The sequence below is a fragment of the Chelonia mydas genome, chromosome 5 (genome assembly GCF_015237465.2).
Source record: "Chelonia mydas isolate rCheMyd1 chromosome 5, rCheMyd1.pri.v2, whole genome shotgun sequence".
Lineage (NCBI taxonomy): Eukaryota > Metazoa > Chordata > Testudines > Cheloniidae > Chelonia > Chelonia mydas.
In genome coordinates this window covers 44469051-44491226 of record NC_051245.2, presented here as the reverse complement: position 1 = coordinate 44491226, position 22176 = coordinate 44469051, and the positions used below count along the sequence as shown (strand labels likewise).

The following is a 22176-nucleotide window of genomic DNA, read 5'->3' as shown; positions in this document are numbered from 1 at the left end:
CAACTTTAGTGAGAACAAAAATTTGTGGGTTTTTTTTTTTTTTTTTCCCCGTAGGGGAGGGTCTCCCAGGAACTAACAGAATGGCATATGAGTAGTGGTATCTCTCAAGGGCCCTACTAATATATTCTTAAATACCTCAAAGTTCATCTGGAAAGTCATCATTCTCCATACTTGTTACTGTCTAATATTTCTTCTATTAATGTAGTTGATTTCATGTATCTTTAATAAGCCTGCTATTTTGATATTTTTGAATAGCATCAGATCTTGGAGTATTTGAAGTACAGAGACTTTTTTATAATAAGTAGTTACACACCACAATGCTATCTTGCTGATTTTTAATTGGTGGAATATACTGCTTTTGAATCCTTTTGAGCCAATAACTTATCACTTATTTCCTTTTTATAAAACATCAACTTGGTATACTTAAGGGCTTTTTCAGTTGTATCTGTCAAATTCCATTTTTCCTCCTAATATTGGTGGCTATACTTTTTTGAAGCTGTTCATGAATCTAAACTTATTGCCTTTTCTAGTTTCAATTTGAGCTATTATTCTTAAATGAAGCTCTGATTATTAATTGACCCCTAAATACCGCTTTAGGTCTTCTATCAGTGGCAGTTATCTTTATTTTGTCTCAGAGTATTTAACAATTCCTTGTTAACTTGCTATAACTCAGGCTATGTCTACACTGCCACACCTTACCGCAGTACAGCTGTGCTGGTGTAAGGGGCACTGTATTGCCGCTCTTTCCTGGTGACAAAATAAAACCACCTCCAACAAGGGGTAGTAACTTTATTGCCAGGAGTGCAGGTCACACCAGCACTTTTGTTCCTAAAACTTTTGTTCAGGGGGTGTTTTTTTTCACACCCCTGAGCGACAGAAGTTTTAGTGACGAAAGTGCCAGTATAGGCATAGTCTGATAGTTATCCTGGAAAAGCAAACAATTCCTCTTTCAAAAAGAAAAGGAGTACTTGTGGCACCTTAGAGACTAAACAATTTATTTGAGCATAAGCTTTCGTGAGCTACAGCTCACTTCATCGGATGCATACTGTGGAAAATACAGAAGACGTTTTTATACACACAAACCATGAAAAAATGGGTGATTATCACTGCAAAAGGTTTTCTCTCCCCCCACCCCACTCTCCTGCTGGTAATAGCTTATCTAAAGTGATCACTCTCCTTACAATGTGTATGATAATCAAGGTGGGCCATTTCCAGCACAAATCCAGGGATTAACAAGAACGTTTGAGGAAGGGGGGGTGGGTAGGAAAAAACAAGGGGAAATAGGTTACCTTGCATAATGACTTAACCACTCCCAGTCCCTATTCAAGCCTAAGTTAATTGTATCCAATTTGCAAATGAATTCCAATTCAACAGTCTCTCGCTGGAGTCTGGATTTGAAGTTTTTCTGTTGTAATATCGCAACTTTCATGTCTGTAATCGCGTGACCAGAGAGATTGAAGTGTTCGCCCACTGGTTTATGAATGTTATAATTCTTGACATCTGATTTGTGTCCATTTATTCTTTTACGTAGAGACTGTCCAGTTTGACCAATGTACATGGCAGAGGGGCATTGCTGGCACATGATGGCATATATCACATTGGTGGATGTGCAGGTGAACGAGCCTCTGATAGTGTGGCTGATGTTAGTAGGCCCTGTGATGGTGTCCCCTGAATAGATATGTGGGCACAGTTGGCAACGGGTTTGTTGCAAGGATAGGTTCCTGGGTTAGTGGTTCTGTTGTGTGGTATGTGGTTGCTGGTGAGTATTTGCTTCAGGTTGGGGGGCTGTCTGTAGGCAAGGACTGGCCTGTCTCCCAAGATTTGTGAGAGTGATGGGTCATCTTTCAGGATAGGTTGTAGATCCTTGGTAATGCGTTGGAGGGGTTTTAGTTGGGGGCTGAAGATGACGGCTAGTGGCGTTCTGTTATTTTCTTTGTTAGGCCTGTCCTGTAGTAGGTGACTTCTGGGAACTCTTCTGGCTCTATCAATCTGTTTCTTCACTTCCGCAGGTGGGTATTGTAGTTGTAAGAATGCTTGATAGAGATCTTGTAGGTGTTTGTCTCTGTCTGAGGGGTTGGAGCAAATGCGGTTGTATCGCAGAGCTTGGCTGTAGACGATGGATCGTGTGGTGTGGTCAGGGTGAAAGCTGGAGGCATGTAGGTAGGAATAGCGGTCAGTAGGTTTCCGGTATAGGGTGGTGTTTATGTGACCATCGTTTATTAGCACTGTAGTGTCCAGGAAGTGGATCTCTTGTGTGGACTGGACCAGGCTGAGGTTGATGGTGGGATGGAAATTGTTGAAATCATGGTGGAATTCCTCAAGGGCTTCTTTTCCATGGGTCCAGATGATGAAGATGTCATCAATATAACGCAAGTAGAGTAGGGGCGTTAGGGGACGAGAGCTGAGGAAGCGTTGTTCTAAGTCAGCTATAAAAATGTTGGCATACTGTGGGGCCATGTGGGTACCCACAGCAGTGCCGCTGATTTGAAGGTATACATTGTCCCCAAATGTAAAATAGTTATTTAGATAAGCTATTACCAACAGGAGAGTGGGTTTGTGTGGGGGGGTGGGGGTGGGGAGAAAACCTGGATTAGTGCTGGAAATGGCCCACCTTGATTATCATACACATTGTAAGGAGAGTGATCACTTTAGATAAGCTATTACCAGCAGGAGAGTGGGGTGGGGGGAGAGAAAACCTTTTGTAGTGGTAAACACCCATTTTTTTTTCATGGTTTGTGTGTATAAAAACGTCTTCTGTATTTTCCACAGTATGCATCCGATGAAGTGAGCTGTAGCTCACGAAAGCTTATGCTAAAATAAATTGGTTAGTCTCTAAGGTGCCACAAGTACTCCTTTTCTTTTTGCAAATACAGACTAACATGGCTGTTGCTCTGAAATCTTTCAAAAAAGTGATCTTTAGGACCCATCTCAATACCAAATATTACTTTCAATGGGGCACGATGTGATTGTGTAATGGGACCAATTTCTGTAAATCTTGCCTACTTTGTTAAGGCTTTAAAAACAAACACTAAATATCTTGTAATGTATAAATGTGTGACTACACTGTATTCACTTGTCCCCTGGGTGCAATTTTCTCTAGCGTTCTAGAAGCTGACTGCTGGTATAGAAAGTTTAATGCTGCACCTGTTTCCTTATCAACCTTGTCTATCAGATCATTCCCTGGGGGTGGGAGGAAGGCGTGTACAATCAGTTGCCTTCCAAGTATCAATTTTCCCCTTCCCCATGATGTTGCAATATTAAAAACATCCTTAAATGTTTTGCTTTTGATTGGGAGCATACACTAAGCCCAGTATTAAACTTAGCAACTGTGCCCTTTAAACTGTATCTTTATCCTGAAATTGATCTTTAATGTGAAAAGGTACACGTTTAGCAAATGTATGCCAACTCCTCTTTGGCTGAAACAAACTGACTGCTGGAACCAATTCCAATTCATGCCCACAATTTGCCCTTTTTAATTGTAAAATAGAAGTGGATTATCTAGTTCTGCCAGGGCTTTTCTTTTAATGACATTTAACCCTGTAGCAGGTGGTTACTCCCTCCGGCCCTGACAGGGCTGAGGCTAGCCCTGGGAGAGGGCTGGGGCTGTGGGGAAAAGCCCAGGCTGATTAAGGGAGCAGCCGCAGCTCTGGCCAGCTCAATCAGGCCCAGCTGGCCCCATAAGAAGCTGAGCCAGGAGCCTACTCAGTCTCACTTTGCCTGTAGAGGGAGAAGGGCCTGGCTGTAAGGTGCCAAGCAGGACACCTAGATTGGAGCAGGGCGCTCTGGCCTGGAAAGCCTAAGGCTGCAGGCCTGACTACAGGCCAAACAGGTGTAGGGTTGCAGAGGGGCAGCCCACGGGTAGGCAGAGGCAGCAGGTCCAAAACCCTTTGCCTGTGATGAGTGGTGATACAAGGGGCTAAGTGGGGACTGGCAGTAGCCCAGACTGAGGTGAGGTGGGGTTAGAGAATGGGGGTTCCCCTGGGTGGTGAGACCCAGAACCTGAGTGTGTGTGTGGGGGGGTATTACCAGGGGGGCAGCACCCCAGAGAAAGGGCCTCTGGGTCCTGGGAGGGACATGGGCCAGCGGTAAGGTGGATCACTGGCCTGCAGAGGGAGCTCTGGTGGCTGGATGAGCTAATTCCCGACTACTACCAGCAGGAGTGAGTCCAAACCTTTACAGACCGCTTGAGGTTCAAACGTTACTTTAAAGGGAAGCATTATTGATAACTATTTACATTAGCCTATTGAAACACTTGAAAGTAATGTGGTTCTTTGGCTGTTTGGCATGAACCATTGTGTGGCAAATGTCTCACTTGTGTGCCTGAATATGTCCTGAGTTTGTTTGTAAGTTTTCAGAGTTATTTCCTCAACCAATTCCCTAGATCCTCCCCTCTCCTGCATATCCCTTGATTTAAATAACATCTAAATCAGTCGCCAAATAACTCTCTGCTTTGCTGAACCTTAAACCCTTGTAATTCTTCCATGAACACTTAGATTTCGAGGGAGGTACACTCTCCATCTATAGGACCTCACCCTTAGGGATAGATCATTTTTGAGTTATATGGGATGATTTACATAGAATCCCTAAAAGCCCCTCTCCTTCTAATTTGTTTTTTATTAAAAAAACACCCTAAACCCACAGCGATCAGAGTTAAACCTATCCCAGTTAAACTGAACTTCATACTGTTTTCTCTACAACACTGATCTAGTGACTCATCATTCTTGACTCCCAAGAAATCCCTTCTGGTTAATCTTCAGGTTACTCTTCAGATATCAGACTTCTGTTTAGCTTCACTTCTGCCACTGCCAGTTGCTTCTCTAGTTTTCCTATCCCATACTAGAGTACGGGTGCAGTTGCCCTGAAAATCTCCCCCAATACCCCTCTGTGCTCCACTCCAGGAGTTCCCAGTCAGGTCTCAAGTCTCCAGTTGTCCCTGCCAAGAGATAGGGGACCTTTGTCGTACTCCCTTCTGACCAGGGGATTTTAAGGCTGCCCAGATCCCTGCCTTACATTGTGATATTCCCATCAAGCCAGTGCCTGTCCTTTGCTTTCAACAGTGTATTGGCAGCAATTACAAGTTACCACACAGCACTTTTATTCTTCCAAAGCAAGCACTACTACCTTCTTCTCTAAGCTAAAAGCATTAGAGAAAACATTAGCATGCGTATAGAAACTGATTTTTTTTTTTTAATTGAAAAGCTTACCAGGACAAACTTAGTTTTGAGATCCCAATAGGCCAAAGTCTCTGCAAGGGTTGCGCACCCTGCCCCCGGACAGAAGGTCCTGTCTATTTGCTGGATCCAAAAGAGCTCCAAGTCTGTTTAAATCCAGCCTTCTTATATTGAATGCCCTTTATTTCTCTGTTTGGTTTCTGGAAAACCAGCATACACAAGTCTCCCCAGGAAGTGGTATCTCTGGAGGTGTTTAGGACCTGAGTGATTTGTTTTAATCATTCCCTCACTGTTCTTGGCTCCTGGAGGAGCTGTGATAACCCTCCCACTGTAATTGCATACAATCCCTTGCCCACAGTGATGCATAAACTAAATACAACATGGTTCTCAAAGTTGCATTTGCAATACTGTCATACCATCCTTTACTTGGTTTCATTATCCACCAAGACTAAACTTATTTATTTACCTCTGAAGAATCATTTTGTATATCAAACTTGTATTTCTATTTCAAGTGACCGGAGTGTATCTTTCCGTTTAAAGTCTTACTGTATAATTTGGAACCTGAATGAGAATTTAAATGGGAATCCCATCTGTTCCCTGCCGCTGTGAGTGCTGCTTTCCGCATCACCCCCAGGTTTGTCATCTCAGATGAACAATTCTCCATATAAAGGTTTTTTTATATACCACATAAGGCTTCCCCCATCAGCATTTTTTCAGCAAATTCTTAATTCTACCATTTCTCCTTGCTCTATTTTCATACCATCTAATTTAAGCTGCATCTCTCTCTGCTCCAGCAGCAGTCCTAAGTGGCTCTGCAGCTCTTTCATTTGTTTCTCCTAGGTCATTTCTAGTGCAGTGACTCAATCTTCCATGCAAGTTAAATCCTTTACTGCTAGAGTCTTGGACATCAGATAACTTCTCATGGCGTTAAACTCCAATCAATTCCCAGATGTCTGCCTTGTTGGACAGTTGGTTTTTTGTTCTGCCAGCCCAGGCATTCCTATTTTGGCTGCCATATCTTCACTTGGAGTCAGAAGCCTCTCCATGTTGTGAGCCTGCAACTCTTCTTAGTGAGTTTCTTTTTTGCTGTGGGGCAGGGAGGATGAATCTCTGCAACCCTGTGCTCTGCTTTCCTGGGAGCGTTAGGGGCATAATGGAGGTAACTTGCTTTTGCTGTCCACCTCAGAGCTCAAATTTCAGGTAGTCATTTAAATCCAGCCCCATGCTGGTCCTGTCACTCCCCTCCCCAACCAGACAGCTTTTAATGTCCCTGAACACTCCTCCCTGACACACACAACTGACATCCTTTTTGGCCATCTTATCAGGGAGCCCAGTGAGCATGTAAAAGGAACTGTTTACTTCTAGATATGGTCCTTCCCAAGTGACAGCTGAGGCGCACTGTTGGGCCAATACTGGGGGAAACATTACACTACCACTTTACCTGACTTTACACTCCAAGGCTTGTGGTTTGGTATTTTACATATGTGTTTAATTTTACTACTGTGAGTAGTCCCAGTAAAGTTAAAATCATATGCATAAGTGTTTGCAGGATTGGAGCATAAGAATTAAGGCTGTCGATTTAATTGCAGTTAACTCATGCAACGATCTAAAAATCAGTTTTAATTGCACTGTTAAACAACAGAATAACAATTGAAATTTGTTAAAATATATTTTTGGATGTTTTCAAATATATTTATTCCAATTACAACAAAGAATACAGTGTACAGTGCTCACTCTATTACCCTTATTTTTACAGTGAAAATACAAATATTTTTCAATTCACCTCACACATGTTCTCGATGGGGTACCACCAGAGCAAGCAGCCAGCTAGGAGCAATGGGGCACAACACGGGGGTTGGTCCCCCGATTGAGGAGCCAGCTGGGAAAAATAGGGCCTGGGCTGGCTGGGGTAATACTTCCCATTTTGACCAGGACAGTCCCTTTCTTCAGCTCTGTCCCAGCCATCCCTACTTTGCCAAAACTGGGCATTTGTTCCAGCTGCAAGGCAGAGCAGAGAGAGGTGGCTGCTGCCCAGGGGTCACCTGAAGGCAGCACTGCCCAATCCACCAGCAGGAAAGTGGAGAAATTTGCTGTTGGTGGGCAGTGCTGGCTTCAGAGCTGACCCCTGGGCAGTGCAGAGCTGGGGGTGGGTGGGATCAGCCTCAGCCAGGGGAGACACAGCACTTGGGGGGGCAGGGGAGAGATCAGTCCCAGCTTTCAGTGGCACAGGACTTGGGGCCTGACTGATAGTGGTAGATGGGGTGGAGTGAGGGCAACTGGATTCAGCGGTGCTGCTGAGCATGCTCAGTCTGTGAGCCTGCTCAGTACAAACCAAGCAGCAAATCAGGTGGAGGGTCAGCCCCTGCCCAGGGAGGCATTTGGAGGGTGGCTCTGGTAAGCCCTCAGGGTGGAAAGTGGAGGTCTGGCAAGCCTCTGGCAGTCCTGTTTTTACTTTAAAAAAATATGAACACCGTGGGTGGGGGTGAGTGAAGATCTCTACTTCTCAGCTGGAGCTGGGATGAGAACCACATCTTTCTCCAGCCCATGGTTGGGCAAACTTTTTTGGGGCCACGTTGGGGTTGCAAAACTGTATGGAGGGCTGGGTAGGAAAGGCTGTACCTCCCCAAACAGCCTGGCCTCTGCCCCCTCCCACTTCCAACTACCCCCAACCCCCCCCCCATTCCCCATCCTCTGACTGCTTCCCAGAACCTCCACCCCATCCAAGTGCTCCTTGTCCTCTGACTGCCCCCCAGGACCCTCTTCCCCCTTATCCAATCTTCTCACCCCCTTGCCATGCCCGTCAGAACGGCAGGAGCTTGCAGCCGCCCGGCCGGAGCCAGCTCCGCTGCCCAGAGCGCTGGTGGCACGGCGAGCTGAGGCTGTGCAGGAGGGGAACAGCAGGGGAGGGGCTGGGAGCTCAGAGGCTGGGCAGGACAGTCCTGTGGGCTGGATGTGGCCTGCAGGCTGTAGTTTGCCCACCTCTGCTCTAGCCTCTCCTCTTCCCACCCTCCAGTGGCGGCTTGCATTACTGCGCCTGACAGGTTCTCCCGGGCAGCTCATGCTACCCTCCCACCCAGAGGGTCTGCAGTTAATGCATGTTAATTTTTTAACATGTTGTGCTGTGTATTAATTGCATGCATTAATGGCAGTTAATTGACAGCCCTAGTTGTAACTGAAATCAATTTTTGAAAATGTAGAAAATATCTAAAAATAGTTAAATGGTATTCCATTTAACAGTGTGATCACAGTTAATATATTGCTTGACAGCCCTATTAAGAATTGAAATCTATTTTGGAAACTTGGACAAACTCATCCTCCTCATTGTCACTAGATCTAGTGGGGGGTTTTGGTGCGAATTATGACAGGATTTTGGCTGGGTCTGCAACCAGTCTGGTCATGTGAGAAGCTCAAGCCTGCTACAAAGTTGAGCCCTCTTGTCTGTCCTACTTGGCCACCTCCTGGGGCAGAATAACCAATCACAGCTGCTGCAGGCAGAACTTCCCCCCTCCCCTTCCCCACAGCAACCAAAAGCCATTCTCAGGTGAGGATGAAGGAGCTGAAGAGCCCAGCAGCTCAGGGGGACTCCATTCCCTCCTTGCCTCATGTGAGCAACAGGGCTAAGATGGTTCCCCTCTTCCTGCAGCATTTGGCATCGGAAGGGATGGGGGTTTTTCAGCAGCCCAGTAACAGTCTTACCATGGAGTCACACACAGTCCCCTTAGCCTCTCCAGTCTAGCTTACTACCTAGGCAAGCTGGACTTAATGATTGTCACTTACACCAAAAATCACAAATATTCAGGTGGCATCCAGTCCCAAGAGACAAGTCACTTACCCAGCTCAATTTGTACCTTGGATCTCACACCAAAGACAATGCTCGTAGCCAGTCCTATAGTAAACTAATCGAGGATTTATTAACCGGGTAAAAGAAATTAGTTATTTTACAGGTTAAAGCAGGTGCCCCACATGCACTGAGTTCAGTCCATGGTTCCAAAAGGTGATAGATGTAGTAATCTGTCAGCATTGAATGTCTTTTCAGGGTTGAAACTAGGTTGACCCCAGCAATCTCTGCTTTTTGTTTTATTTCCAGGTCTTGTAAGAGTTCAAACAGCAAAGATGAAAAATCTTCATGTCTGCTATCTTTATTTCCCTCTTCCAGCAGCCCAACTGATGGGACAAGGCCTTCCACCTACTTCATAGGTGGATGGGGCAATCAACAAAGCCTTTGCCCTACACGGGCTCACTTATTTTCATAGTCCTCACCTGTCTTGAACAATAGTAACATATAGGTGAGCTTGGGACTGAAAGTCAACACCCAGAAGTCCATGCTACTGCTAGTACAGAGACTAAAATTCATTGGGACTCTTAGACTTCACAATCTCTATAGCATGCATACCAAGGGACAGTTTTAAGAATCTTTCATCATTCATCTCCCAAATACAGTCTTAAACTACCACCACAGCAAGGACTTGCCTTGCCCAGGCATATGGTAGCTTCCACCTCTTCAGTCTGGCATGCAGGAGAAGAATCAGTGCATGCAGGCCTACTTGAGGTCAGTGTATGCTCTTGGCAAGCATCCTTGGAAATGAATCTTACCATTTCTGTTTAGTCCTCTCTCCTCTGTTATGGAGGAAAGATCCAAAGAAAGCTTGCAGGGGTGTTTCCTTTGCACTGTCACAATATTGATAGATGGCTCTCTCATGGAAGGGGGAGAACATATGGGCAATCTCAGAGTACAAGGCTGATGGATACACCTAGAATCTAGGATGCACATCCACCTCCTAGAGTTCAGGGCTGGCAGGAGAGCCTCTGAGGCTCTTTCAGTGATATCGGGTCAGCATATGCCGATAACAATGGACAATATGAGCACTATGTTCTAGATCAACAAACAAGAAGTGAGAACCTTCCTGCTGTGGCAAGAAACAAATTGTGGAACTGTTTCATTAAACCAGCTGGTTCTCTCAGCTGTCCATCTCCCTGCTCTATAGATCTCCCTAGAAGATAGTCTGAGTAGACACTTCTCATTGAATAATGAATGGGAGATCAAGAACCCCATTATTTAGCACATCTTCATGCAATGGGGCTATCCCTATATTGATCTCTTTTGCAATGCAGCATGTTGTGTGTGTGTTTTTTTTTTTTTTTGGCACTAGGGAGGTTTGAGTCCAGATTACATTGCTGATGCTTCTTTGATCCCAGGGACAAGGGATCTCTGTTATGCCTTCCCTCCCATTCCACTAATTTCCAGGGTCAGGCAGGACTCTGCCAGAAGATATTGATAGCTCAGCCTTGCTGAGGCAGGTCTGGTTTGCAGACATCCTGAGCCTTTCCAAGGCCCAAAGACCTGCCCCAATACCAGATCTGTTACAGTCCAAAGGGAAAATTTTGTACGCAGACCACATCTGCGTCCCACAGACAGGCTTCTCTTGTCAGGGATATTTTCATGAATAGCAGGAAAGACTCTACCAGACACTGACTTACCTGCTGAAATACATGACATTTTCCCACTGGGCTAGTCAAAGTCACTTCTACCTCATGACGTGCCTATAGCAGTGATTTTGAAGTCACTGCTAGAATTGAAGCTATTTAATCTCTTGACAGCAGGTGAACTCTCCAAGATTAATCTTAGCACGTCTGCCTGTCAACACATAATCTGTTTTACCAGACAGTGCTGACCTTCATAAGAAGGTGACAGTCTTTCCAACCATCAAGGACCCCATTGCTTTGTAGGACCTTAACCTAGTACTTTATGGGGCCTCCAATTAAACCTATGGCATCATGCTCCCTGTTATACTTCCTCGTGGCCATCACTTTCTCAAGATGAGTAGGAGAAATTCAAGCCCTAAGGGCAGGCCCCCATTTCAGTCTCCCCCCCCCCACCCCGATAAAGTGAGCCTCAGGACTGTTCAAAAATTTTACTTTAAGGTGGTCCCAGAAATCCACCTATTCTTTCCCAAGCTTCATATGTCTAGAATGGAAGTGGCCCTTCACACTTTCAGCTGTCCGGTCCTAGCATTTATCTACAATGAACAAAACCATTTCAGTCTTTCCTGAGCCTTTGTGGTTGTAGCTGAAAGAATGACAAGCAAAGCCACAGTCTTCCCAACACCTCTCAAAATGGATTTCAGCTTTGCAAAAAGATTTGCCTGCAAGGTTGAAGGTTCATTCCACTAGAGCCCAAGAAGCTTTATTGTCCCTGGAGACTGTCACAATCATGGACCTATTAATCCTGTGGGGATGCTGTGCTACTGTGCAAGCAGAGAATTATTGTCCCTTGCAGGTGTTTGTCATCTTCTCCCCCCCCCCCCCCCCGCACAATAATTGATTCTGAGAGGGAGGTGAAGAGAAACTACAATTACACCCTTTGCCCACCGGAGGCTGGTGTGGCACCAGAAGTGTGCAGCTGGCTCATGGGCCAAAGCAGCCAGCTGTAGAGAAGGAGGGGCAGAGGGAGGCTACCTTCCTCATAGCACTCTGTCCATGGGGCCAGGTGAGGAGGCACAGGATACGGGTGGGGGGATGGACCCAGCAGGGAAAATGGGGCTGCTGGGGGGGGGGAGGGTGTCACACAGATAGGTTCAGAAGGGCTAGCGGGTGGTGGCAGGTAGGGGGTCAGTTCGGGGTAGGGGCACAGGAGCTAGTGGAGTGACAACATTGAGCCAGTGGTTGAAGAGGAGTGGGGATACAGGACCACATGGGGATGTGCAGATATGCATGGCTGAATGGGAAATGAGGACAAGGGCAGATGTGCCTGAGAGAAACTAGAGGTCAGCCTGAGTCTGAATGGGGGCAGCTCCCCAATTCCCTAACCATTCCTTCCTCTCAAAAAAAAAAAAAAAAAAAAAAAAAAAAAAAAAAAGTTCCATACTTCTCCCACCCACATTCAACAACCCTCCACTTTCACTCCCAAGCTCCTTCCCAAAAATCACTTTCCCCTCCTTCCAGTCCTCCATTATCGCTGACTTCACCAAGCCTTTGCACTGCTTCTGAAGGATGCAGGAAATGTTTCTGTATTGTAGCTTAAATGAAGTATTACTCAAAGTTCTGTATTAATATGCCTAGTAAGGAATCTATTTGTCAAACATTTCCTGAATATTTGTTTGTAGTGTTAGACATACTTGCTGACAGATATTTTGAAATTACCAAAATAACTGAAACTGGCATATTTGACCAAACAATGCAGAATTTTAAAATAGCGTTTGCAGAATTTTAATTTTTTTGGTGCAGAATTCTCCCTGGAATAATACATGTAAGGCAGCTATCTGTGCCTCTATGCACACATTTACCTAACACTATGCACTTATAGAAGGCTGTACGTCAGGTGACATTATTGGTAATTCTGTTCTCCAGTCTCTTCTTTCCTAGATTAAGAGCTCCCACCTCCAATATCATGGTCCACTGCTTGGGAGTCACCAGTAGGTGATTATGCATCTGAATAATCAGAAGGAGAAAGTGTCTTTTTTGTCATAATGTAAAGCACCATAAAGTCACATCATAATGAACAATAAACGCAACACAGCGGTCAGCAATGTCTCTTATGTGCCTCTAAATTTCAGTCTTCACAGAGCCTTGAGGAGTACACTATACTACATCCTATCCAGTCCGCCACATCATTGAATGTTTGCTGCAGGTCCCTCTATCTCAGTATCAGTCCTGGCAAAACTTGCATTTGCAAGTTTCCTCTGCTTATCCAACTCTCATGAAGACACTTAAGTTTGTAGGACATCAGATTATTGTGATAACAGGAATCACTCTGGTTATGCTGTAAACTGGGGTGATTAACTCTTTGCTAGTTGTGTGTAAGGTATAGCTAATGCACACCAATCACACTTTCCTTCAAAGCCTCTTCATGTCCTATTTCATGAGCATCCATATTTTATGTCCATATAGCAAGATGCAGGTGATATCACAGCAATTTCATCTTACACTTCATAGTAATACCTTTTTGCTTCTCTGTGGGGTAGTAGAGCAGCAACTGTAAGTCCAGTTCTAAGTTGAGTCTTGTGACTCAGTCACCAACGTGCAACCTGAACTGAGGGACTGCTGAGCCCTCTATCCCACTACCTGGGGCCATCTCTCACATTGTGATGTGTTAAGCCACAAACATCTGGCAGGTCCTGCACTTATAGAACCATCCACAGGCAGGGACACACCCAACTGTGTTACATGAATGATCTCCCAGTCACTCACGAACCATCAGTAGAGAAGCTCCAGCCCAGTTCCAGCCTGTATCATTTTGCACTGGTCAGAAGCCTGGCCAGTGCAAGTTCATTACCCAGTCTGCCCCTTCCTTGAAGGGGAGAGGACACAAGCTAGCTTTTGTAAACTGAGCTGAGAATGAAAACATGCTGGTTTAGGTAAAATATAAAACATTTTTTTTTCTTAAGTGATTATAAACAGCAAGTGTAGAGATCACAGTTGGTTACCTATGAAATAAAAATAAATTTGCAGTCTGAGTTCTAAAAAGTAAACAGATTTGAATCAAGTAATGTCCCACCCTGACAGATGGTACAAACGGATCATAGATCCTCAATATAGAGGTTTGAATGCTATGACAGTGGTAAAGATGGGGGTTCCAGGGTGCTGCTTTGAGGTACAGTGTCACAGATCCCTAAGTAATGTTCACTGTCCTTTGTAGTCATACTACCCAAATATTTGGAGAGCTCATCATACCGCCTCCAGATTTGGGTATGATTATCCTTGCCCTATTGCCAGCCTCATCTGCCACAATTGTCTTTTCAGGCGATCTTTAGACCTAACTTCTCTCCTTCAACCACTCCTCTTTCTAGCAATTTTTGCATCTCCTCTTACAATGATCTAATTAAGTCAATATCATCAGCGAAGCACAGGTCGCTAATTTTTCATCCATTGCTAGTTATACCCTGCTGTAGGTTTTTATTAGTAGCTTTTCTTAAACTTTATTCAAGATAACAATTGAAGTGAGTGATAGCATGCTGCGCAGCATGCTATCTAGCCTTAAGTCAAATTAATTACTCTGTTCACGTCTCACAAACACTGAAGCCGTCAGTCATGGACTCTGTAGAGATTTTGTATCTGCCTTATTACATTTTCACCAACTTCAGTCAGCCACAGGATTGCCTAAAGTAGTGCGTGCTATATGCTGTCAAACACCTTAGCAAAATCCTTGAAGAGATGCCCCACCTTCCCATCATTCTCCACCACTTTCTGATATTGCACATGCAGACTGAATATTTGCTCCACTTACTGTACCTCTTTTGGGTCTAAACCCAGCTTATTTATCAGCCAGAAAGAAGTTCTACCTTGGGCTCAATTCTCTTCAGGATGATTCACAGTAGTATTTTGCTAGGAGGTGACAGTGAAAATGTAAGGTAACTTCCACAAACAGCAAGGTTCCCCTTTTTATAAATAGGAACCATCAGGGCCTGTATAAAATGAACAAAACAAATTGAGAGTTGGAAGTGAAAGAGGCAAAGGACATCTATGCGAGAAGCTCGACTTATCCTGATGAATCTCCTTGCATGGTCAAAGAAGTCGATGAAGGGTTGCAGACGTTGAAAAGCCCCTGGAGTGGATAGCATAAAAGTAGAACTCAGGAAAAAGGGGGAGAGGTATTCATCTGAGCCTACCCTAAGCATGTCAGTGGGATGTGGGAATCTAGAAGATAGCCTAAGACTTGAACAGATGTTATTTACATATATGGTAACTGGAATTCTTTAAGAGGTGTTGTCAATATGCATATTCTACCATCTGCCTTACCAACCCTCAACCTTGGACTCCAGAATTCAGAGGAAACTGATGGCAGTAGTGTGCCCTACCTATATGTCCTTTCTGAGGAGGAGTATCAGGGTGCAGGCAGGCCACATGGCTACTGCTGTCTGAAAAGTTTGGGGCACATGAGTGTGTGCATAAGGACAACCTATTTTGAAGAACTCCTGTTCAGATAACTAACAGCTTATTTTACTCTTTGGACCAGATCTGCTACTCTTACCCTATTGTAGGGTTGCCAACTTTGGTTGGATGAATTCCAGATTTCATCATGACATTGTCTTTAATTAAAGATTAATCTTTTAATTGCTCAAGACTTGGTAATTAATTACTTAGTTACTTTTGGGGGAGGGGGTTAAAAGTGAGAATCTCTTGGAGATGGGCAGAGGCTCCCTCTCTTCCCCTTCCTGTATTTGCAGGGTGGAAAATGTTCGACGGAAGACCCTTATGCAGTGCTGCTAACTTTTGTGATTTCAGGGCCAGTTGTGTGCTATTTGGTGTTTTTCTGAAAGCTCCCACTCCTGAAACAGCCCAGGATGTACTTAACACAGCAGCTCAGCCTTCTCCTTCAGTAACAAAGTTCTAGCTCTGACTTCCAGAGAAAAGCCTGAAAACGTGACCTAAGTGGACTCTACAGCCCAAAAGGAGAGCGAGAGTGTGTGTGTGAGAGAGAGAGAAAAATCCCATGACTCTTAAACCAGGCAATTAGTGGGACTCTCCCTCATTACTTTCCTTATTCTCTCGCTCCCTGTTTTTGTGTTGCCATGGCCAACCCCCCCAATTCCAAGGCGGAGGAGAAGCGGAAGCCAGCCCCTCCTGGTTCAGGCAGCAGGGTCGGAGACCCCTTCCAAGGGGGTAGCGGCGAGGTTTCAAGACGGGCATTTCGAGAGGGGACAGGATTATCCTGGCTTGGGTTCCATGAGACGATACCGTTCCTCTCCGTCCCCCAAACGCGTAGGGTCCCTTTCCCAGGCGTAAAGATGGTATTGCCGCGCCTAACACCTCACTTCCGGAGCGGCCATTTTGGATCTCGCTCGCTGGCTGGCTGCTCGGGCAGGGGGCGGGATCAAGACCGGATCTGCTTGTGACATCGGTTTAGGGGTAGCTTGTGGGGCGCTAGAGTGGAGCCGCCGCCGTCGTCCGGTGATCATAGCGCCCGCCCTCGCCATGTCGGACTTCGACAGTAACCCCTTCGCGGACCCGGACCTCAACAACCCCTTCAAGGTGAGGGCGAGGCCGGCCCCCGGGGGCTTCGGGCGACTCCCGGGGCGGAGGATTCCTTCCCCTTCTAGCTTGGGGCTGGGGCGTCTTCTAGTCGCTGGGGGCGAAAGCACCCGGCGGGGGGCTGCCTGCGGGTCCGTCCTTCCTTCCGCGGCAGGCCCTGGGAGTCTGCCTTTGTGCCCCGGAACACAGGGCAGAGGCGCCCTCAGGTCCGCACCTCCAGGCCTGCCCAACACCCCCGCGCTGTGAGGCGCCCGCAGGCCCTGCCTCCCTTCCACTCCCCTTCTGCAGACTGGGTCGGGGCCTGGACACCTGAGAGTTGCTTTGCCCTGTTACAATGTAGCGTCTCCCTTCGCCCGGCGGCGGCGCCCTGCTGCGGCTGTTGGGAGGGGGCTGTGGAGACCGCTGGAGGAGTCTGTAGCTCTGCGTCCCGGAGAAGGGCCGATGATCGCTGTAGTAAGTAACTCTGCAGGCTTGTCCCATAAGGACCAGGCAGTAGATGCTACGCAGCGGGTCTGTGTGCACGAGTGATAGCACCCTTTCCAGGCAATAAGTGCTGGACGGTCGGGACGGTCGGGCTGATGTGTAATAACAAAAAGGCAAAGATAACATGACGATCTAAAACAAATCCTAGAACTGGTGTAAGTCTTCCAAAAAGCCTCATTTCACAGTCACCATCCATAAAAACTTCCACATCAAAGGAAGTACATGTTGTTGTTTTTTAACTTTTAAGGTTGGTTCCTTCATATTCAGTCTTCACCGCCTTCTGTTAGCAAAGATTCCATTTTTTTGGTCTCCACTGGTATTTTGTTATAATGCAAGGATTTATAACTGGTGCAATAAGTGCAGATCGTGGTTTTCTTGGACTGGAGTTAAAGTTCAAAAATTAAACAAGCCACTAAATTCTTCCTTTTAGTTTTCCTGCCTTCCCCTGCTTTTCTTTTCTTTTCAAAGATAGCAAACAGTGTTGTTGTCACAGTTAAGTTACCCTCAGCTCTTTCTAATCAAGTACAGTTACTCTTAAGGTATATGCGTTACAAGAAAAACATATTAAAAATAATAAAAGAACCAACAGTTATGCTAGTAAGCTTACCAGAGATCACTCCCTCACTCCAGCAAGGGCTCTGGTTGGTGATTAGTCCTTTGAACCCCACAGAAGAATTTTCCCTGTGGTCACAAGTTCGTCACAGCTTCAGCTCAGAACAAGCACATAAAGTCATGAAGAGGTGAGTCCCTCCTTTATCCAGTTTTGGTCTTTGACGAGACTGTGAATAGGTAATGCATTTCCTTCTCAGGGTGAAGCTTCAAAAGGCTGAGTTTCTGCATACCCCAAGTAGGTGCATTTGCATATCCTGTAAAAGAAGTTACATACAATCCTACAACACTGATAGCTTAAATCACAATTGTGTTCTGAAGTCTTTTATCTACTATTTTACCTACTATTGGTAAAGTGCTTTGAGATCTATGGATGAAAAATGCTATATAAGAGCTAGTTGTTAGTAGTAGTAATGCCAAAAATTATAGATTAAAGTGATAACAGAATTCCGCCCTCCCCCCCCCCCCGCAGTTTTATTATGTACCTTTGATAACTTTATGTACAATAAATTTAACAATGGAGCCTCTTTCACCTGTTTTGTATGTCTCTTTCACATCTAGGTGGCTGTGGGGGGGGACTTTTTTTTAAGTGTAATCACAAACTAATGAGGGGAGACTGCTTGTTTAGATGCACCATGTTCAAACCACTGTCAGGCTGTGTGGAGGAGAAATGCTTGCGATCTCTCAGTCCTCATAGTGATGAATGGAAACAGCACATCTATATTCATGCTATGATTTCAAAACCAGGGCACTAAGGCCACCTGCAAAAAGGAAGTTTGAAATTAAGCAGAGACTTCACCTACATTTTTTTGCGGAACAGTGCTTTTGGGCTCTGCTGACTGGTGGAATAAAATAGTGTTGTTAATCTGGGATGATAAACAGTTGCTGCAGAACTTCAGGATGTGAAAATCCAGTTTCCTAAAAGTCTGTGCAGAGCTCAAGCTGGTGCAGTGGAACACCTATATGAAAGTTGCCCTCAATATTGAGAAGCATGTGGCCATAGCCATGTGAGAGCTTGCCCTCCCCCCTGATTGCTACTGGTCATTTGCTAACCCATCAGAGTTGGTAGTTGGACAGTTAGGACTGTTGTCATGAAGATGTGCGCTGCTGTCTAGAGCAGAGGTTCTCAAACTGCGGTCTGTGGACACACGCTCTGTTCAGGTGGTCTGTGGATAGTTCCCTCTAAAGTGTGCGCCTGGGCGGCCGCCCACCTAATTAGTGGAGCTGTGCAGGCGTAAGTGCCTGGATCCTGGAGAAGACGCACATGTAAGGTGAGGTGGTGGCCTTGGAGGGAATAGGTGGAAGGGAGCAGTAGGGTGAGGTGGGGGAAATAGGAGATAGTTGGGGGGGCAGTGGGGTGAGAAGGGAAGGTAGGGGAAATTTGGGACCTGCAGAGCTGCAGTGGCCAGAGAAAGAGGCAACTTTCCCCAGCACCGGAGCTGTGGCTGCCAGGGAGAGACGGCCCTCCTTCCCAGCCCCAGCTCGGTGGCTGCCATGGTGGGGGAGAAACACGCCCCCCTCCTTCCCAGCCCAGTTCAGTAGCTGCTGCTGAGTGGGAGAGACTGCTCTCCCCAAACTACTGCTAAAACTTAATGGAAATCACTTGTCCAGACAAGTGATTTCCATTATGTTTGGGGAGAGGTATGGAAACCATTAAGGCCAGATCTTTATCGGGTATAGTTTTGGCTCTTCAGAGTACTCCCATTGACTCTTAAGTGGCAAGCAGCACTAGGTTTGGTCTGGATGCTGCTAGGTGTTTTGTAGGATAAAGTCCTTATTTGCAAGCTCTTTGATCTGTCTGCAAACTCCAAGCCATGTGTTAATGTGATCCAGGGCTTATAAAAACTCAACGAGTCCACTGGTTTCAGAGTGGTAGCCGTATTAGTTTGTATCAGCAAAAACAATGAGGAGTACTCGTGGCACCTTAGACTAACAAATTTTTTGGGGCATAAGCTTTCGTGGGCTAAAACCCACTTCATCAGATGCATGGAGTGGAAAATACAGTAGGCGCGCGCGCGCACACACACACATAGATTGCCTTACCAAGTGGGGGGTCAGTTCTAACGAGACAATTCAATTAAACTGGAAGTGGGCTATTATCAACAGGAGGAAAAATCCCTTTTGTAGCGGTAATCAGGGTGACCCATTTCAAAACAGTTGACAAGAAGGTGTGAGTAACAGTAGGGGGAAATTAGCATGGGGAAATTAGTTTTTAGTTTTTGTAGTGATCCATCCACTCCCAGTCTTTATTCAGGCCTAATTTGATGGTGTCCAGTTTGCAAATTAATTCCAGTTCTGCAGTTTCTCCAGAGACGTTGAAATGTTCTCCGATTGGTTTTTGAATATTATAATTCTTGACGTCTGATTTGTGTCCATTTATTCTTTTGTGTAGAGACAGTCCAGTTTGGCCAATGTACATGGCAGAGGGGCATTGCTGGCACATGATGGCATATATCACATAGAATCATCGAATATTAGTGTTGGAAGGGACCTCAGGAGGTCATCTAGTCCAACCCCCTGCTCAAAGCAGGACCAGTCCCCAACTAAATCATCCCATCAGGGCTTTGTCAAGCCTGACCTTAAAAACCTCAAAGAAAGGAGATTCTACCACCTCCCTAGGTAACGCATTCCAGTGTTTCACCACCCTCCTAGTGAAAAAGTTTTTCCTAATATCCAACCTAAACCTCCCCCACTGCAACTGGAGACCATTACTCCTTTTTCTATCATCTGCTACCACTGAGAACGGTCTAGATCCATCCTCTTTGGAACCCCCTTTCAGGTCGTTGAAAGCAGCTATCAAATCCCCCCTCATTCTTCTCTTCTGCAGACTAAACAATCCCAGTTCCCTCAGCCTCGTAAGTCATGTGTTCCAGTCCCCTAATCATTTTTGTTGCCCTCCGCTGGACTCTTTCCAATTTTTCCACATCTTTCTTGTAGTGTGGGGCCCAAAACTGGACACAGTACTCCAGATGAGGGTTCACCAATGTCGAATAGAGGGGAACGATCACGTCCCTCAATCTGCTGGCAATGCCCCTACTTATACATCCCAAAATGCCATTGGCCTTTTTGGCAACAAGGGCACACTGTTGACTCATATCCAGCTTCTCGTCCACTGTAACTCCTAGGTCCTTTTCTGCAGGACTGCTGCCTAGCGATTTGGTCCCTAGTCTGTAGCGGTGCATTGGATTCTTCCGTCCTAAGTGCAGGACTCTACACTTGTCCTTGTTGAACCTCATCAGATTTCTTTTGGCCCAATCCTCTAATTTGTCGAGCGCCCTCTGTATCCTATTCCTACCCTCCAGCGTATCTACCACTCCTGCCAGTTTAGTGTCATCTGCAAATTTGCTGAGGATGCAGTCCACGCCATCCTCCAGATCATTAATGAAGATATTGAACAAAACCGGCCCTAGGACCGACCCTTGGGGTACTCCGCTTGATACGAGCTGCCAACTAGACATGGGGCCATTGATCACTACCCTTTGAGCCAGACGATCTAGCCAGCTTTCTGTCCACCTTATAGTCCATTCATCCAGCCCATACTTGCTGGCAAGAATACTGTGGGAGACCATATTAAAAGCTTTGCTAAAGTCAAGGAATAACAGGTCCACTGCTTGCCCTTCATCCACAGAGCCAGTTATCTCATCATAGAAGGCAATTAGATTAGTCAGGCATGACTTGCCCTCGGTGAATCCATGCTGACTGTTCCTGATCACTTTCCTCTCATGTAAGTGCTTCAGGATTGATTCCTTGAGGACCTGCTCCATGATTTTTCCAGGGACTAAGGTGAGGCTGACTGGCCTGTAGTTCCCCAGATCCTCCTTTTCTAAAGATGGGCACTACATTAGCCTTTTTCCAGTAGTCTGGGACCTCCCCCTATCGCCATGAGTTTTCAAAGATAATGGCCAATGGCTCTGCAATCACATCCGCCAACTCCTTTAGCACTCTCGGATGCAGTGCATCCGGCCCCATGGACTTGTGCTCGTCCAGCTTTTCTAAATAGTACCAAACCACTTCTTTTTCCACAGAGGGCTGGTCACCTCCTCCCCATGCTGTGCTGCCCAGTGCAGTAGTCTGGGAGCTGACCTTGTTCGTGAAGACGGAGGCAAAAAAAGCAATGAGTACATTAGCCTGTCACTACGTTGCCTCCCTCATTCAGTAAGGGGCCCACACTTTCCTTGACTTTCTTCTTGTTACTAACATACCTGAAGAAACCCTTCTTGTTACTCTTAACATCTCTTGCTAGCTGCAACTCCAAGTGTGATTTGGCCTTCCTGATTTCACTCCTGCATGCCTGAGCAATATTTTTATACTCCTCCCTGGTCATTTGTCCAAGCTTCCACTTCTTGTAAGCTTCTTTTTTGTGCTTAAGATCAACAGGGATTTCGCTGTTAAGCCAAGCTGGTCACCTTCCATGTTTACTATTCTTTCTACAGATCGGGATGGTTTTTCCCTGTAATCTCAATAAGGATTCTTTAAAATACAGCCAGCTCTTCTGGACACCTTTCCCCCTCATGTTATTCTCCCAGGGGATCCTGCCCATCAGTTTCCTGAGGGAGTCAAAGTCTGCTTTTCTGAAGTCCAGGGTCCGTATTCTGCTGCTCTCCTTTCTTCCTTTTGTCCTGAACTCGACCATCTCATGGTCACTGCCTCGCACGTTCCCATCCACTTTTGCTTCTAATTCCCTAGTAATTCTTCCCGGTTTGTGAGCAGCAGGTCAAGAAGAGCTCTGCCCCTACTTGGTTCCTTCAGCACTTGCACCAGGAAATTGTCCCCTACACTTTCCAAAAACTTCTTGGATTGTCTGTGCACCACTGTGTTGCTCTCCCAGCAGATATTAGGGTGATTGACGTCTCCCAGAAGAACCAGGGCCTGCGATCTAGTAACTTCTCTTGGTAGATGTGCAGGTGAACGAGCCCCTGATGGTGTGGCTGAAGTGGTTAGGTCC

The 22176-nt window shown here is 45.9% G+C and overlaps 1 protein-coding gene across 3 annotated transcripts in view; it reads left to right on the top strand.

Annotated features, from left to right (window-relative positions):
• The first annotated feature begins 15947 nt into the window (after positions 1-15947).
• SCAMP1 (secretory carrier membrane protein 1) overlaps positions 15948-22176 on the top strand; it is a 92588-nt gene continuing 86359 nt past the window's right edge. The window contains exons 1-2 of one of the 3 annotated variants that reach the window (XM_037902961.2): positions 15993-16139; positions 17253-17362. Coding sequence is in view for 2 of the 3 variants with exons in the window: in XM_037902960.2 (XP_037758888.1) it covers positions 16083-16139 (57 nt within the window). In the remaining variant the exon portion in view is untranslated. Of the gene's footprint in view, positions 16140-17252; positions 17363-22176 lie in introns of all 3 variants that reach the window. The other 2 variants (XM_037902960.2, XM_043547045.1) reach the window with 2 other exon arrangements.